This window comes from Tachypleus tridentatus, chromosome 1, assembly GCF_004210375.1.
Source record: "Tachypleus tridentatus isolate NWPU-2018 chromosome 1, ASM421037v1, whole genome shotgun sequence".
In the NCBI taxonomy this organism is placed as follows: domain Eukaryota; kingdom Metazoa; phylum Arthropoda; class Merostomata; order Xiphosura; family Limulidae; genus Tachypleus; species Tachypleus tridentatus.
In genome coordinates, this window is record NC_134825.1 from 27,592,422 (window position 1) to 27,611,392 (window position 18,971).

An 18,971-nucleotide genomic window follows, 5' to 3' on the forward strand; every position below is an offset into this window, starting at 1 on the left:
CATAAGTAACAAATGAATGCTTTGAATGTCAGACAAAACATACAGGGCAGGGCCCACACAAGTCCAAGAGGTCAGTGTATAAAACTAAAAACTATCCCACGGAGAATAAACTGAAGGGATAGTTACGAATGATGTCATTGATAGACCTTGATAAAAAGCCCACCTAAGGGGAGAAAAGACTGCAAGGTAAAACTGGGTAGATTGAAAAATTAGAATGAGGTAGGGCAAACTTGGTACAGGCTGCCAGACTCTGTTTAGCTTGAGGATAAAAAGCCTGGAGTAAAAATTTGGAGAAAGATAAACAGGTGCAACAGCTTGTAGAGACAGAAAATCCTGTTCCGCCTTGGATAGATACAGGTTGGTGGTAGAATTCCAAGTCATGGGGAAAGAAAAGGGTACTGGAGACAAAGGACGTGGAGAAAGATATAATAAAGTCCAAAGAACACATGGAACTGTAGTGAAAAACCACTAAAAGGTAACAGTAAAAGGTAACAATAGACTGAAACCTTCTGGTTAATACAATTGGTGAAATGACAAAATGAAAAACTCCTGGAAGAGAGATAGAGATAAGTAGATAAGGACCAGGATGGGAAAGGAACAGGAGTGTGTCATGGCTACAACTGTGACAAACATGCAACCAAAGACAAAAGGGCTGAGTGTTGATGCACACATTACGTAGGAGATTCCAAAGTCTCAGATACATCATCGAAAATATATCATCATAGAAAAAATCCAGATATAATGAAAACAAAAAGATGGCAAATATAACTGAACTAAGTCATATCATGACCCAGAAAATCCCAACTACATTGAAATCACATGTGTAAAGTGAGGGCCAAAGATGAAGAAAGAGCCAACATTGAAGATAAAGAATAATATAGAATTGTATAAAACGTAACATACCTGAGAAATCATGTTGAAAAAAAGCCATATTAGACCTACCTGGTAGAACTGAATAGAGGGAGTCGTGTGCATCACGAAAGTGTGTTGCATTTTTATTGGTGGAAGGTAACATATGATTTGTGTGAGAGATGCATTAGAATCAGTCAATTTCAATGTAGAGGAGATAAAAGGCTTATGGCATGCCCAAATTTTTTCTTTGCATATAGAAAATAACATTGAACAAGAATAGCTATTTATGTGAGGGAGATGATGCACTGTGTTGGAACTTGTTTTTCAAAGCTGATGAAGATTATAAGCTATTAGTTACTAATAAGACACTAAACACTTCCTTAATATTGAGTAATGTAATTATTAAGTACCATTCTGTCTTTCCCAAGATTGTACTTTAAATGTGTTTCACATGTGTTTGTGTGTGTTTTCTTTTAGCAAAGCCACATCAGGCTATTTGCTGAGCCCACCAAGAGGAACTGAACCCCTGATTTTAGCATTGTATATCTGTAAACTTACTGCTGTATTAGCAGGGGCAATATGTTATATATAAAGACAATACTTATACATACATACAAGTTAAGAGAATAAAAACATAATTGTAATAAAGCTACGAGTACCTTATTCACAAATAATTTGTCTTGAAATCAAGGTTTTTACCTCACTTCTATATTCAGTTTTCATGTTGCAGCTATCAGACACTATCAAATTAAAAGCAACAGAACTTGATTCTCCAGCATTTTTTTTCTCAGCAGTCCATTCCAAGATACCTCTTTTGGATAAAGATGCTCCTGGTAGTCCTGACACCAATTCAAAATAGATTTCTCTATTTTCAGGATCAATGGCTTCAAATTTATAGACAAAGTTTTCTCCATGAAAAGCTTTCAATGGATGTAATGGGACCTGAAGCACTGGAGCAGTGTTTCCTTTGGATACAGTGACAGAAAGAAACTTGTTAAATTTTTTCATGAGATATATTAAATGATTTGTGGCATAACAGAAAAAAATATTTCAAAACAAACACAAAACTAAAATGAAATAATATTTAAAAAGTGAAAAACAATTAAATGACATTATTATATCATGGAAATTTAAAGAAAAATACACAACGTGATTTTAGTTCCTACATACCTGACTCTTGTACTGCACAAGTGACTCACAAAGCTGCTAATGAACAAGTAACTGTCAACAAAAGTGGTCTAAACAGTGAGTCATTGTGCATAGCTCTCAACTAGTTAATTATTGTTACTTTATTTCTCACATGTCTTAATCTAAAGGGAGTTGCTAACTTAACTACAGAATAATATGTATTGAATATGCTAACAAAGGGAATGCTCAGTATAGGATCCTTTTGAGCATATAATTCAGTGCAACAAATGCACAAAATATTTATGAGAGATGGAAAAAGTGTGTGGTCAAGAACTGTCTGGAGAAAAAAACTACCAAGCTGAAAACTCACTTGCAACACACATAAAGAACAGTTTTTACAATAAGAGGCAGAAAGACAAGCAAAACATAGGAAAGTAGACATTATGCTTAAAAGTAGAACCAAGTACTTTGACTAATTTACAACCAGTAGAGAAAAACAGAAGACAACCTGGTCATTGTATTTGACAGAACACAAAGTTTGACCGAAGCTCTGAACTAGAAAATCTGTTTGATTTCACAGTACTAAATAAAACATCCCTGATTTTTTCTATTAAATCAAAGTATATGTTATTTAACATTTATGCAAGTCTGTGGATTTTTTGAAAATGACAGGAAACGCTGTGCTGATATTTCTACTATTCTTTTTATATAGTAATTTATTATTAAAAGTATGTCCTCCCACATGACAATATGAGGACATACATATATTAACTGAATCAAACAATGAAAATAATGTAAATAGCAGCAAAGTGGAAAAATGTAAATTCAAGGATGAGTGTACACTGGTTTTCAAATCAACAGACCACAATGTAATATTCAAGTTCAATGAACACATTTTATATTGTTTGTTTCGTGTTAGATGTCCATAAATTTAATGCTGACCTAACAGGGGTATCTTTCATATGAAGTTTGAGTACTGCTATGCTTCCAAAAATTGTAAAAGTACAAAAAAAAAACTTAAATTCCAATAGACCTTAAATATTTTAAGGGTTATAGTTCTATTGATCTTTCATGACCAGAAGGTATTCTGAAAACTAAAAGATCTTAAAAACTTGATATAATCAAAATGTAATGTTTTTCTAAGAAGGTTATGAACCCTGTATATGAAAACTTAATAATAATTAATAATTGGTATTGTAGTTTTTCTAGAGCCAAGAAGAATATCATAGGTCTTCTATGCTTCTAACATAATATCTCATATGATATAACATGGCAATAAGCTTACTATGTCAAGCTTTAAAATCTATTTATGGAGAGAAAATATGAGAATGATAAAACAGGCAAGTTAACAAAAATATTTTGAAATAGACATACATATCAACACACATTTGCCAATCAAAAATACGTTGCTGAAAAAATTATCCAGCATTTATTAACCAAACAGTTTACACACATTGTATCTTCATTAAAAATAATTTCACTTAAATCTAATTAAATAGCACTTACGGGGATCAGGAATCCATTGATATCTTGATATGAAGGGTATACAGATTTTGCAGTTATCCTCAGGACTTCTTTCATTTTCATGATGACACTTCCCATTAATGACGCATATATTTTCCTAATACAAACAAGCATAACTAGGAGATATAGACATGTCACTGGCTTTTTATGAGCATGCAGTAGTTTAGTTATATTTAGATGGTAATAACTGAAAATGAAATTTGAGAAACAAAGAAAGCTGCCTCAGTAATTGAATCAAATTCGAAGTTTTTGGTGATATTTTGAAGTTATTTTTCAAAGACATGTCAAAATCATATTTAAAAAAAATATTTGGTGTCTTCCAGTCACAGGTTATTCATAAAAAAGTAGTCACTAAAAGTGTAGAAAAATAAAATATAAACACTTTTCTAAGCAACCTTTAAATGTACTCTACACAAAAATATGAAATTCAAAACAAGTTGGTAAATGCATTAATTTCTAAACAAACTTCAATGCTGTATGGATTGAAAAGAAGATAGCATTTCTGGAGGTATAAAATTATCTAAGCCCTCTTAGTTCTACCACAAAAATGTTAACATGCTAACAGTGCATCAATAACATCTTTCTTGACTAATTATGTAGACATAGGATGTAAAATTATACTCAATATTTTTGTACAGAAGTAAGTAATAATGATGTTCTGTAACCAGCCTTTGATCATCCTAATTATTTGTTGCATGCCAGCCTTGGGATTTACGATACCATTATTAGATGCGATTTTATTGTTTCTTTATAACTACCGAGACTATATTGTACAAAATTACATATGATGTGTAATGTCATTAAATAAGAAGGAAAAAATTCACACTTTTTAAAAGCTTATATTGATATTCTTTTTTAAAAAATTATTATGTAAAATAAATATGTTGTAGTATTTCTAAAATAATTTAAAAGATTTCCACATCTTTACACAAAAATCATTATTATTATTATATATTCCTTATATAAACAGCACATAGTTACAATAAATTTTAACATTATTTCAGAAAAGAGTCACACTAAATGTAAACATATTTTACACTTAGTCATTTGTAAGTGAAATTAAAATAAATTTGCTATAGTAGCTTGAAAGATAAAGAAACAGCAGACAATGAATATTTTGAATAATGTTTACATACTATATACTGAATAGAGTTTAACAGAAAATAATAAGCTAATGAGATAGAGCATGAAGCATTAAAAGATTCTTTTTTTTTCTTTTATAACAGTTTGCTGCCACAGCTGTAGAAGCTGAAATAGAGACTCTTAGGAACAAGTCAAAACTATAAATAAGGAAAAAAATATCTCCATATCACCACGTGTTAATACATGTTGATCAGTATACAATACAAAAACATACTTATATACTTACCATAAAGTAGTAATACCTGACTTTAACAATGTGATTGAATAAAGCAGTTACTATTACACAGTTATTAGTCAATTCTTATTGGTATAATATTAGTACTATTACACACTTTGTGAGTTGTGTATTAGACCAAAAGGTAAAAGCTTAGCTTGATGATATGTTGCTAAAAAAAACACAATGTTTGTAAAGAATTTAGAACACAATTACAGTCCTAATTTTTTTGAAGCTTGTTTTATCACTTAATACTTCATCTGAATTATGATGCCACAGTTTGAAAGGAAAAGCTTTTTGTAACAAGATGTAGTTTTAGTTAAATCATTTTGCATTTGATCTTATCAATGCTTTGTCAAAAAGGCCACTGTCTTAGGAGTTGTTTATCTTAGACCTTATGAAAGGGTTATTGGTCCAAGGTTTGGTAAATATGTATTGAGCAAAAACTTCAGTAACCTAAGATATGGAAAAGTGTAATGACTGGGGAAGGTTAGTGGTTAATGTGATACTTGAATGGGCAAAGAAAATCATGAGTTTAAAACTTTTCACACGTTAAATGAAAACTTCTGAGTAACAATTTTTAGAAAAATTTGACTTACTTGCAATTTTGGAAAGGTTATGTTTTTGCATACCAGTGATCATGTAAATAAAGTGAAAAGATGAAAGATAAAACTATTGTTTTATAAAATAAGAACTTAATGATACAGCTACTAGGCAATACAGTATCATGATACAGAGTGGCAATATGATAATATGATGTGTTATTTGTTTTTCCTTTAATTCTATACTTATTATATCTTCTACATTTTAATTAATATGGTACCAATAAAATGAAAACTCTCAACTCAAATAAAAGTTTGTAAAAATATAAATTTTTTTATATTTATTAATTCAATTTTGGATCATTGCACATATTAAGAATAAACAAAATAAGGAAAATCATGGATTAAATAAAACAATATACAAAGAAATACAACTTTACATAAGGAAACGTAATTTTCCTGATAGCTTTCTCTCAAGTGAGTGTGATTTTATTATTTGTATCACTGAAGTTGTGACAAAAGGTACTTTAAAAAATCTAAGTTCAAAATTCAATATCATAATAAACTGTGCTTAACTATTTTGATTTTCTAGATGTTTTACATTAACAAATACTAGAAAAATTGGAACAATCCTACAATTTAAGAAATGGTATTGCCAAATTTTAGTGATTTAGATGGCTTAGCAATCACCACATCTGTAATTGGTGCTAATGCTCAACTTGAATAACTGTATCATTAAGTTCTTAATTATCACTGTTAGAAATGACATTTTTGAAAAACTTCATTCTCAGAGAATACTAAAACATACATCTAACTTACACAGACAGGAAATTCTAGGTTTAAAACTAATATTTTTAGCATTGTGACTGCTACATACAGATCCTTATGACTACTGGTTTCTTAAGTGCAAATTAAGACATTAGGGGTATAAAATTCACTTAACATCTCACTGATATTACTATTGAAGTTATTACCAAATACTTTATTCATGCTTCATTCTCAAATTAATCAAAATGAGGCTCTTACTGCATCACATACTGGTCTACTGTTAATGAACAGTGGTAATTACAAAACTCTGAAGGATCTTGGATGAACAAATAATACATCTGCTCAACCTGATATTTTACTGGGTGACATTATTGCAATAATTCAGAAACATTTAAATACATCTACAAAACATCTGACATGAGACAGCATATTTCAAATTAATGATTAAAATATTTGTAGTAATCACATTTCAAAATGGAACACTTTTAAAGATAAAGTGAACAATCATTTCTATTTTTGACCAAACACATAAACAACCTAATTAATATGTGAATCACCAAAGCAAATTATTCCAGGGAGTTGAAAATTTAACTGTATAAAATATATTATCAAAAACAAAATGACAAATTAAAGGAAAGAAAATAATATAAAATGTAAACTGATTCATATTTTGAGATAATCTATTAATAAAGATAGGTAATTAATATAAATTAAGATCAATTTCAAATAAAAATAAAATTCAAAAATCATCTCAGCTCTGTTTACTTGACTGTAAACATTAAATAAAAATATATGGAGTTTAAATTATATAGAAAAAATGTCTGTGCTTAGATTTGATTAAAAACAAAACAATGGTACCAAAATGAGTTATATCACACAACGAGTCTTAGAGACAATGATAATGTTTTAAACCTTTGTTTTCAAGAAAAATTAGATTGCCAATGTGTGAGTTCAGCATAGCTCTTTGGGCTGAAACAATGTCATAAGCAGTTGAAAACACTGTTTCAAAAAAGTACTAAAGTCTCAGGTATGCAAAAGAAGCACTTGAAAACTTTAGAGACACTAAAAAAAATTTATATATTAGACATTCACCAAACAAGAAGACTGATTTCTATATCAGTTAAAGATTAACATACAATATAAATAGCATTATGGGACAAAAAAGGAGCTTCTAGTCCATCTAGACTATCGTATTTACTCAAAAAAAGTTGAAATTTATTATCATTTAAATATTTATCATGTTTTTCTTTTAAATTAACTCCATCCACCACATTTGAAGACAAACCATTCCAGAGACAAACCACACTGTGAGAAAAACAAAGCTATCTTAGCTGAAGATTTTGCTTTCTTGCCAAATGTCTGTGTGCCCCAAGTTTTATTATTCTTACCATTAAATATGAAAAAAGTAATTCCTCAACATTTTCAATTCCTTAACAATCTAAAACATATCAATCAAATCCTCCTAACTCTTCTTTTTTCAAGAAAAACATTTCAGAAATTTATCTTAACCTAACCTCATATCATAACCTCTCTATCCCATGTATAATCCTAATTGTCCTTGTCTGAATTATTTTTCAACAATTCAATGTCCTCTGTGAGATAAGAACCTCAAAGCTCAAGATTGAATACAATACTCCAAATGTGCCATAACTAATGACACTGTAACCTCTTTAAACTTGTATTCAATATTTCTGTAGATACAAATTTAAATCTTATTTGCCCTGCCATTAAAAAATGCATACTGCTTATAAGACTGACCAATTACACCACCAAGATTTATTTCTTCCATCACACTGTTAACATTATTACAATGAAAATTATATTTGTAATTCAAAGTGTGATATTCCATATGCATTACCTTACATTTATTGTAATTAAACACACCAAATAACCAAATAATACACAATATGTATCAGAATAGCATTTTCCTCACAGTCAATAGTACTTCAAACTTTAATGTCATCAGCAAATTTAAATAATCTACTGACCATTCCTTCATCTCTGTCACTGACATAAATCAGAAAAGAACAAAAGCCCTAACACTGAGCTTTGAGATATCCCACTCATAACATTAATCTAGTTTGGCTGCTCTCCATTAATAACAACCTATTGCTTTCTTCCACCTAACCTGTTTTCTATCCAATAAACCTACTTATCCCATACAACTACAAGTATATCTTCTTTAACAAGTTCTTTATGTGACACGTTGTTAAATGCTTTCTGAAGGTCCAGATATACCACATCCAGACTGGTACTCTCATCTATGTAAACAGTAACTTCTTCAAAGAATACCAAAAGATTAATAATGCAACATTTTTCTCTAGTGAAATCATGCTGAGTATTCAACAAAATCTTAAACTCTGTCAAATTATGTTACAAATCAACTTTTATTAGATTTTTCAGAAACTATAAAACTAGCTGGCATATATTTGCTGGGCCAATTTTTATCACCTCCTTTGAAAAAGAAAGGAGCAACATTAACCAAGTTCAAAACTTTTGACAACTGCTCACTATTCAAGGACTCACAAAAAATAGTAGCAAGTGGCTAACACATCCAATCCTTGACATGTTTCAAAACTCTTAAGTAAAACAATGTATGACCCAGGTTCTTTATTGTTCTTAAATTTTCAAATTAGTTTCTTAACAAACTCAAAATTAATCCTATCATCTTGTTCGACCTTGTTTCCATCTATCAACTGTTCAAAATGAGAAACATTGCTTAAATCTTTATAAGCAAAAGTTACAGAAAAAGTATAATTTAATATCACAGCCACATCATAATTATTTCATATTAGCCTTCCAGTGTCATCCTTCAAAGACTACTTCCATCTTAACATTTTGCTTACTCTTAACATATTTGATAAAATCAATATTATTTATTTTTCAGTTTTCAGCAAACCTATTATCATTCTCTTTATTTCCTAAATTTTCATTTAACTAACTCTTTTGATTTATTATTGTCCTCCACATCTCCTATTGTTACAATGAATTTAAACTTCTTATCCTTATAATTTTCTTAAATTTTATCCCTTATATCGTTTGTGATCTAACTTGATTTTATACTTGCCTGAGTTGCAGTCACCCTTTTTCCTAAAAGGAACATGGATATCTCATATTTAATATTTTTTTCCATATTTGTCTACTACCTCAAACTAATTTAGTTTTCCAGTTCACAGCTCATAATTCTTGTCTCATCTTTTCAAAATTTGCTTTAGTTTGAAATTTGGAACTAAGATCTCTATTTCTTATTTCCATATACAGCAAAACATCAAATAGAGATATGGTCACTTACACATAGATGTTCCCTAACCTCTACCATATCAACCATTTCTTTACTGGAAGTTAACAATAAACCTTAATGAAGTTCACGTTTTTCTTATCTGAAATTGTATTTCCAGTATATACCTCTATACACAGTTAAGCTAATTCCCCCACACTTCTGCCTCGAAGATTTGTATGTCACCAGCCTTTAGTGAACTCCTGCCTAATCTCACAACATCTCACTGAATAAAAATGCCATTATTCAGCAAAAGCCTCCATCAAAAATAGGGTGACACACCTACTTGGGCACTAACTTCTTTACATTTACACTTATAAATCTTCATTCTTTGATGAGGCAAGTAAGAAATGCACACCAGAAGTTGGGAGAATGGGTGGGAATGTATGTGATGAAGTGAGTATCTACTAGAAAAACATTTTCAAGTACGGAAGGAAAATGATTACTTCCAAGATGATACCACCTCTGTACACAGTTAAGCTAGAATTCCATGTTATAGTGGTGGATGAGACATTGCAAAAATTTACCTAAATTGGCTCCCTGAAGAAAGTATCCAAAGGAAGCCCATGAAGTGTGACATCCAGTGGCAGGGGCACCCTAGAGGTACACGTGTGAGAGACCAAATCCCATCTTTTCTGGAGTACACTCTTCAGCCAAGAATAAAAGGCAAACAAGCACCATGTGTTGCAGGAATAGGTTAGATAAGCAGATGGTTATCTGAATACTGTTACACAAGCAGTCACAGAGCCAATATGTGTAGCATGATTATGGTGTATTCAGACTGGACCTTGAGGCTCACTTCAAATCTATCATAAGACTTTACTGGATTTAAAGCAGATGCAGGAGAAAGGCAAAACAGTCATGCCATAGCAATTAGTGATACGTGTGCACACCTTAGTTCAACTGAACAAACATTAGGAGCAGAAAGAGGGCATACTTTTGTCAGTGTGTGCCTCAACTCACCTGAACAGTTGATGTCTGCAAAAGGAAGGCACGTGTATATAGAATTAACTCACTTCAACTCTACTGAGCATACAATAGCTACAGGATGAGAGATGTTCTTCAATGCTTGTTACCCATACTCAATTGAACTTGTGATGTTTTTAGGAAGAGGGCACATATATAGAGAATATGCTTGCTCCAATAGTACCAAACAAACATGACTGCAGGAGAGCACACAATATAGTGGTGTGAGTATATCTGTTCCAAAAGTAGTGCAGTGTCCAAGGGTGCTTTGTCTTCATCTTATAACACACTTGTTCGTTCTAGAAAGCCACTTTCTGCTTGGTTTCTATGTTGTGCACCTATACTGCCTTTCCACCTTTGCAATGTGGGATTGTAGTATTGTGTGAAAGGAGGCAAGACCATATCAAAAATTAACTTTTCTTTTTTCACACTGAAATGTATTTCTGATAGGAATTTACTTCTTTTAACACATCCCACTCTTCTTCCACACTGTAAGTGTTCTTCTATTGGAACCTGCTAATTCTTAAACATGAAAATTAAGTGAGAATACCAGAGGGAGCTAGCTGCACCAATATAGGTGGTGAAGTACTGTTTGTAGAGGAGATATATCGAAAACAGATGATGCACCGACTCTTTTTAGCAATGCTTAGAAAGCAGAAGGTTGAGATATCTTTGTGTGAGTGGAGGCATGTGTTGGAAATACATTTCCAGTGTAGGAAAAAATGTTAACTTTTGACCTGATGCAATTTTCTTGACCTTCTTCACAAGGTTTTTACTGATTTTGCTACATTTTGCTTGTCTTGCTCAGTTGAGGCTCATCAAAAGGATGAAAATAATAAGGTTATAGCAAGTGCTGCTTTCTAGTTTAATTTCATGCACTAGATCATCCTTGTGGTTCTTCTGGGTAACAACATGTACTCTGTCGTCCTTATAAGTTTTCTATCATAATATTCTTTCAACTTAACACTTAGCACGCTCTTTCATTCTTTAGAACATGTTTTTTTTTACTCACAAGTTTTGTATATCTGCATGATCTACTGATGGAAGATGAAACACAATGTCCATACAGAGCCTATGAGCTCTTCCTATAAAAAACAGAAGGGTAACTATTGCTTAGCTTCATTGCATGAGCTACTTTAGACATGTATAAAGGACATAAAGTTTCATCCTTGTTAGGCACGGTTTTCAGTATGTTAAGAAGTGTTCTGTTGAACCTTTCTCTTTGGTCATTAGTTTGAAAGTGATATGCCATTCTTTGGGAACTTCTACTTTTTAAGCCTAGAAAACAACTGGTTCTTAGAATCTCTACTCATACGATTTAATCTGGTGGGAAACCTAAATTTGAGCACAAAATCATTGAAGAATTTATCTGCTGTTGTATTTGTAGGTTTGTTTTTGATTGAACATGTTTCAAACAACTCTGAGAAATTGTACATCATAATTAAGCTCCACTCATATTCCTCCTTGCATTTCTAAATAAGTAGAGGGTGATAAAGTAAAACCTTATGAAAATCAATGTTGCCAATGATTTGGTAAAGGATGAATACCAATGAGAATATTTCATTACTCAACACAACCTATTATCCAGACATATAATAATGAACTAATCACTGAAACTAAAAAATGTGCACCCTACTGAATTACAACAGACATCACTTTACATGCATTAGTGGAACAGAAGAACAACTGTTGCTATGTAAGAGGAATTAGATCAGGTGGTAAAGGTTACCAATTTCATCAAACCAGTAGTAAATCCAAATAATCAACGTGATTGTAATGAATAACACTTATGTCATGTTTTTCAAGAAACATTTACCTTGCCAGAGAGGGAAGATGACCCAAAATTGTCACAAGAAACTAATGACCTAGACTGTAATCATTTCAAGATTGTATGTTATTTTAAGATTGAATAGTGGACCTTATAAGAGATGTTATATGCCATACAGGTTTGGTAAAAGTGTAAATACCAATATTTATTAAATGAAAGGGTTACCTAGCGCTGTTAAGATGTGTTAGTGTAAAATTAATACTTAATGTTATATACTAATTATAATCAGATTAGAAAAGTACAAAAATGTATAAAAGAAGTATACATGGAAAACATTTCTGTAGTGTAATAATGAAAGAAAACTTTATATATTATATAATAAAAAATAAAAGAACTCACATGTACTTTACACAGTGGTGGATGATCTGAAACACAGGACTGACATGATGAATTATACACAGTCACAAATACCGGTGAACTGAACTCAACATTGTCACTGCTAATCTAGAAAAGTATCAAAATGCATTGACAAACATTTAATATTTATTACCTTGCAAAGTATACACACTTAATACTTATTAGTATGACATCAAATAATACAAACCTAATTAAGCAGGCAAGCACTGTTTTAGGTTCAGTATGTAGACTACTAATTAAACAAAATTGACACAAACCTTGATCCTAGGCTTTTAATTTAAATTCATTTTATAATGTACAAGAAATTACCTTCTAAAACCTTTACTTCACATAACAAATGATATAGTTATTAATAGATATTCACATGTTAATTTTTACATGAAACTATAAGAAAATGATAATACTTTTTCCTACAACTTGTAACAGTTTCATCAATGGCTTTTAATTTTTGAAATGCCAAGACATAATTTAAATGATTTTATTTACATGATGAAAAACCTTACTTATCTCATGACAAATCACAAACAATTTTTGAAGATCTTTCTGTTGATATACAGACTTCAAATGTTAAAAGAATACTAGAACTAATTATTTTTCCAAACTAATAAGTTGTAGAAATTGCTAAAATACAGAGTCTACATGTTAAAATATGTCAGAAACTAATTTTTTCAAATTCTATTATTAACATGTAGCATAGGTAAGAAACTTTTCCAGAAAATATAGTTTTTCTAAATTATATTATTTGTGATTTACAAAACTGTCTTAAGTATTAAAATACATTAAATACCATTGTATATTTAAGTAAATATATGTAAAACATGTATCTGAAATAATTTCTGTAACCTTGATTTCCCACGTTATTTCTGGACCAGCAGTAACTTTTTCCTCATCAGTATCTGGTAATGGACACTGTATTGTCTGGTTGTCCAAATAAGAGGCTGACAGGACAGAACTAATCCCAGCAATATGAAAGTCACCAGTATTGTTGTCAAACTAAAACAATATACAAACACTGCTTAATTTTACTAGTATTTCAAAGAAAATGACAAGTTACAAAAAAACTTATGGTACAGCACTTCTGTGACACTGAGTGCTTATAGACAATAACATTGCTTACCTTCCTTGGACAAAATAAGAAGTTCCTCATAAAGAAATCAAATGATGATTTTCTTTCATTCTTTAGGTAAATAATACGTAATTACAATTAAAACAAGGTATACTAATAATCACAAATTGTTACCATTGTTTGACTGTCACTATGTTTCCCCAGTAGTATTTCACATATATATATACTATACATTATTTGCTAAATACTATTTTATGCAAGTCATAATTCATTTTAGTGCAAATAAAAAATATTGAATCTGTAAAATAAAAGCAAGTTTAATCTAAAATTCTAATAATGCAGCTTAAATGTGATGTTATTTACATACTAAAACTTCTAAGTTATTATAGGTGAGAAATATTATGCCAACTTTGCCAAATTTTCATATGAAATACAATGTCTGGTAACAATTCACGACAACTTTTTTTAAAAGTTTTGCTTCCTGAATATTTTTGCTGATTGTGACAGGTACCTGGTGGGTATGCACAAATATAGTTTGGGTTTTGCTTCATCACATAAGAACTCTGAGTTTTGCTTCCTGAATATTTTTGCTGATTGTGACAGTACCTGGTGGGTATGCACAAATAGAGTTTGGGTTTTGCTTCATCACATAGGAACTCTGAGAAATAGACAGTTAACTGTTTACCGGCAATGACGTATTTAATTGCGTTTATGTTTCTAATACACTAATAAGTTCAACATAATTAAAAGTGTTTTGCTCCTGATTTTTGTTTGTATTCAATGTCTGTTGCTTCACGTTGCAGTGTCGAACAGTAGTCAGCAGGCATTGACGGATTCCAGTTGTCTTCATATCGTTTTTCCATTGTAGCAATGTCCTGGTGAAACCTTTTACCATCTTCGTCACTGACAGCACCAAGATTTGTGGCGAAGAAGTCCAAGTGTGAGTGGAGGAAATGAATCTTGAGTGACATGTTGCACTTCATTGTTTTGTATGCTTTGAGAAGTTTGTCCACCAGCTGAATGTAATGTGGAGCTCTGTAATTGCCAAGAAAATTGTCAACAACGTCTTTGAAGGCTTTCCAGGCAATCTTTTCCAGCCCAACTAGCAGATCTTTGAATCACTTGTCACTCATAGCATGTCTAATCTGAGGGCCAACAAAAATGCCCTCTTTGATCTTGGCCTCAGTTATTCTTGGGAACATCTGTTTTATATAACAAAAACCTTCACCTTCTTTGTTCATTGCTTTCAAGAAATTCTTCTTAAGTCCCAATTTTATGTGAAGAGGAGGCAAAAAAATCTTTGCCAGGTCGACAAGCGGTTCATGCGTCACATTTTTCTGTTCTAAAACTAACTTTTTATGGAGTGACTAAATCTGCCTGGAATAATGTGACTCTTTGGCACAACTGTCCCATTCACAGATGAAATAACAGTATTTTGAACAGCCGAGCTGCAGTCCCAGTAACAGAGTAGCGACTTTCAAATCTCCACAGATATTCCAGTTGTACTTGCTGTACTGGATGTGCTTCAGCAACATTTCCATGTTCTCGTATGTTTTTTTCATGTGTCCTGCATAGCCAACAGGTATTGAAGGGTGAACGTTGTCATTATGTAACAGAACGGCTTTGAGGCTTAACATTGATGAATCAATAAAAAGACGCCACTCTTGCAGGTCATAGTCACAACCCAAAGCAGAGAACAATCCTTCAATTTCAACACACACATAGAGACTGTCAACTTATGCAAAGAATTTGGTTATATCATCTTGGCGACTTCAAAAAACAGAAATTTTCTTACCTGGTGACAGCACACACCATTCCTGCAGTCTCAAACCCAGCAATTTGGCTTTTGCTTTTGACAGACCCAAATCTCTGACCAGATCGTTTAATTCTGACTGTATTATGAGATGTGGATTGCCTGAGAAGCACGGTTCAAAATCTGGATCAATATCACTGCCAGTTCCCTGCATTGCAGTTTCTTCATCTGGTTTGTCTAAGGTCCATTCCTCTGGTGTTTTCGGAATTGGAAGACTGTCGTTATGTAGCACGGGTCTCATTGCTGAAGGCAGATTAAGGTATTCAATTGACTTCTTGTTTTTGGTAGAGAAACCAGATACATTAGAGTGATTGGACAAACAGAAGTAATAGTCAGTCACATGGTCCATCTGTTCTCGCAATATCATTGGGACAGCAGATGGCATTGTCTTTCGACTGCTTCTGAGCCAAGCTCTCAGACAGACAGCACATGTCGCACAAAAAATGTGAGACACCCATTCCTGGTCTTGATCATGAATTTTACAGCCAAAGTACAGATAATATGCTTTCTTCACAAGAGCAAGCATTGAGCATCTCTGATGAACAAGTGTATACTTGCCACAAATATAGCAGAATGTATCACAGCTGTTATGACATTGACGAGACATACTGACTGTCACCAACGTCAGTAAAACCTCAATAACATCTAACTTACTTGTTACAGTGCTACTGAGGCAATGCTATATTCTGAAACAATAGGTACACACATAAGATCTATATTAATCAAATGAGCAGCACCTGTGTATGCAAGCCACTTTAATAGCCTGTGAGACAGTGTCAAGCTGGCTCCAGCCTGTCCAGACATGCCTGCACTGCATACTTCCACAGAACAGCTTCCAACCTGACCTGATTTCATGCCTGGACATGCCCAGACTGCACAATACATTGTTCATAGAACTCTTACAGAAACGAAAAATTTTGGACACAAACATGACAAAATTGAAGATTTGGATGAAACGGTACGTGATGGTCAAATATGGATGTGATTTTCATGATCAGCAGCCAAAAATCTATAAGGAACATCCAACAGTGTTCAAAAAGCAAAAACTCTGTTGTGCAGTGTAAGTTGCAGTTTAAAATTTATTACCTAAGAGTGAACTTGGAGATAAAATATGTTAGTGGAAAAAAAAACTAATCCATGTTTTTATGTCTTAATGAAGGTATTAGCTAAAATATACACATTCAAAACTACTTTTCAGCACTCTAAATAAGTTTGTTTACCTTGACTAATGTAACCTTGCACGAAAGAGTCAAAGAGGCTTTAAAATTACTTCCTGTGACTCTCACTTGACTACAGGATGAGGTGAAATCATCACATAGACCTTCTATTCCTGCTTCTTTTAAAGTAAATATTTCTTCTGAACCTGAAAAATGAGTCATATATATAGTAAACTTCTTTATAAGTTAGCATTTTTTTTTAATTGAAAATTTCCAATAATACCTGTCTCACACTACAGTTATTACTTGACTATTATGGTTTCTTTTCCTTTGCCCTTCTAATCATTCATCTGATCTTTTCTCAATTTGGAACAGCTAGTCTTTGACTCCTTATCTTCAGTTGATAAATCAAGTGTATGATGTTTTCAGTCTTTCCCTGTTGCTTTTTTTGTCTGCACCTTATTTTGATGACAGAAAAGTCTAAAAGAAAGTATTTACTTCCCCACTCCACCCCTTATGCTTCACAGTGACACAGTGCTATGTCTGCAGACTTACAATACTAAAAACCAGGTTTTAATATCTTGTGTAGTTAATTATAAACAAATCAAATCAAACCATCCTCTTAAAACAAAGCAATGGCTAAATTTCAAATAAAAACTTAAATAGAATTAAAAACACCATTGTTTTTTTTCTAGAATGAAAAACAACAAGTCAAGTGGACAGTGTCACTATTGCCAATAATACTGTTCAATGTTAGGGGTAAACCTATGGCAAAAACGGTGCTGTCAATTTTGGTCATAATGATGACATGACATGACAGTAAAACGTGGGATATAATGACTTGAATATCACAAAGACCACATAATGGTGCACCAGTCCCTGATAAAAGAAAATAATTAATTAAAAACTATGACCAATGTGTAGCCTTGCCAGGATGCTTTCCTCATTCTGCAAAGAGCAACAGATGGATTGATCTGGAAAAGCTTGTTATCATGTTTCTCACACCAATTCAACTACCAACTGGCAAGGAGCAGGGCCTTTAATAAAGGACTGTAGTCCATATAAGGGACAGGCAATGACAGAACCAAAGCTGACAGACTTAGCTGCAGTATCAGAGAGCTCATTCCCATGAATACAGACATGACCTAGCATCCAGAAAAACTGGATGGAAATGGATGATAAAAAAAAGGGCCAATCAATTGGAATATTTTTGAAAACAGGGTAACAACTAACAAGAAGCAATTCCAAGGCCAGTAGAGAGCTAAGTGAGTCAGTATAAATAGTATAAATGGTGTTCTACACAGCTTCTACGTGATTCATGGCTTAAAATTCAGCAGCAAACACAAAACCTATGAAGGGGTTCCTGTGTGCAACCACTAAACCACAATAAACCATGGCAGTGTCCACAGAGTCACCCAATTTTGAATCATCTGTATAAATGGAAATAGAAGGATTGTTCTAAAGATATTCAGCAAATAGAAGACAGTACTTCCAATCAGGCGTGTATGCCTTCCTCAGATGACTCAAAGAAAGGTCACATTTGGGGATGGTATTAAGTCATGATAGGATGGGCTGACCAGTTGAGACAGCAACGTCATCCAAGGACAGACCCAATTCAGCAAAATGTGCCTGGATACATCTGTCCTATGGAATTCTGAGATAAAGAATGAAGGATGAGAAATTGAGGCATGGAATCAGACTGTGATGGTGCCAGAGGAACAGAGTTGTCCATGTGTGGTTGTCTTCCAAAGAAGATTTTTTTTTCTTGGATTGGGATATCCATAATAAATATAATACATTTCAGTACCTACTGATCCCATCTACCATGAAGCCTTATGAGAGGATGCCAAACATGGACACAGCAGCAATGCCAGGGTTTTGTGAGCACCATACCCCCTAAAACAAAAACCAGTATCAAACAAATTGTCCACAACACCTGTTGAGAACATCCAGCACTGGTATTCAGATGATCCTAGCCCAAGAGAACCAGCCAACTGACCCTTGGGGGCCACCCATTTACAGGAATTCAAGGCAATTTGATCCCTCAACCACCAGGATCCTCTTTTAACCTTCATGGGCCACCACACACGACAAACATAGGAGTGGATGTTTAGATCCCAGAGGAAGTAAACTAAAAGTACACAACCTTCTTTGGGAGGTAACCTCACCATGTACAATAATCCATTTCCAGGAGTTACAGTGTGAATGGAAATAAGAATGTTTCAGAAACTTCCATTGTTGCAGGAATAAAACAACCAATTAAACATGTTACTACATGGAAATGAAACAATGTAATGTATACAGTATATAGAACTGGAGTAAATATGGAAATATAG

General features: G+C 32.8%; 1 protein-coding gene across 5 annotated transcripts in view; it reads right to left on the reverse strand.

The window, feature by feature from the left end:
- Positions 1–18,971, reverse strand: part of LOC143244874 (von Willebrand factor D and EGF domain-containing protein-like) — a 98,701-nt gene that overhangs the window by 34,328 nt on the left and 45,402 nt on the right. For all 5 annotated transcript variants that reach the window (XR_013025370.1, XM_076490342.1, XM_076490351.1 and 2 more), the window contains exons 14-18: positions 16,699–16,841; positions 13,443–13,592; positions 12,582–12,686; positions 3,487–3,601; positions 1,552–1,817 (exon numbers count right to left, since the gene is read on the reverse strand). Coding sequence is in view for 4 of the 5 variants with exons in the window: in XM_076490342.1 (XP_076346457.1) it covers positions 1,552–1,817; positions 3,487–3,601; positions 12,582–12,686; positions 13,443–13,592; positions 16,699–16,841 (779 nt within the window). In the remaining variant the exon portion in view is untranslated. The remainder of the gene's footprint in view (positions 1–1,551; positions 1,818–3,486; positions 3,602–12,581; positions 12,687–13,442; positions 13,593–16,698; positions 16,842–18,971) is intronic.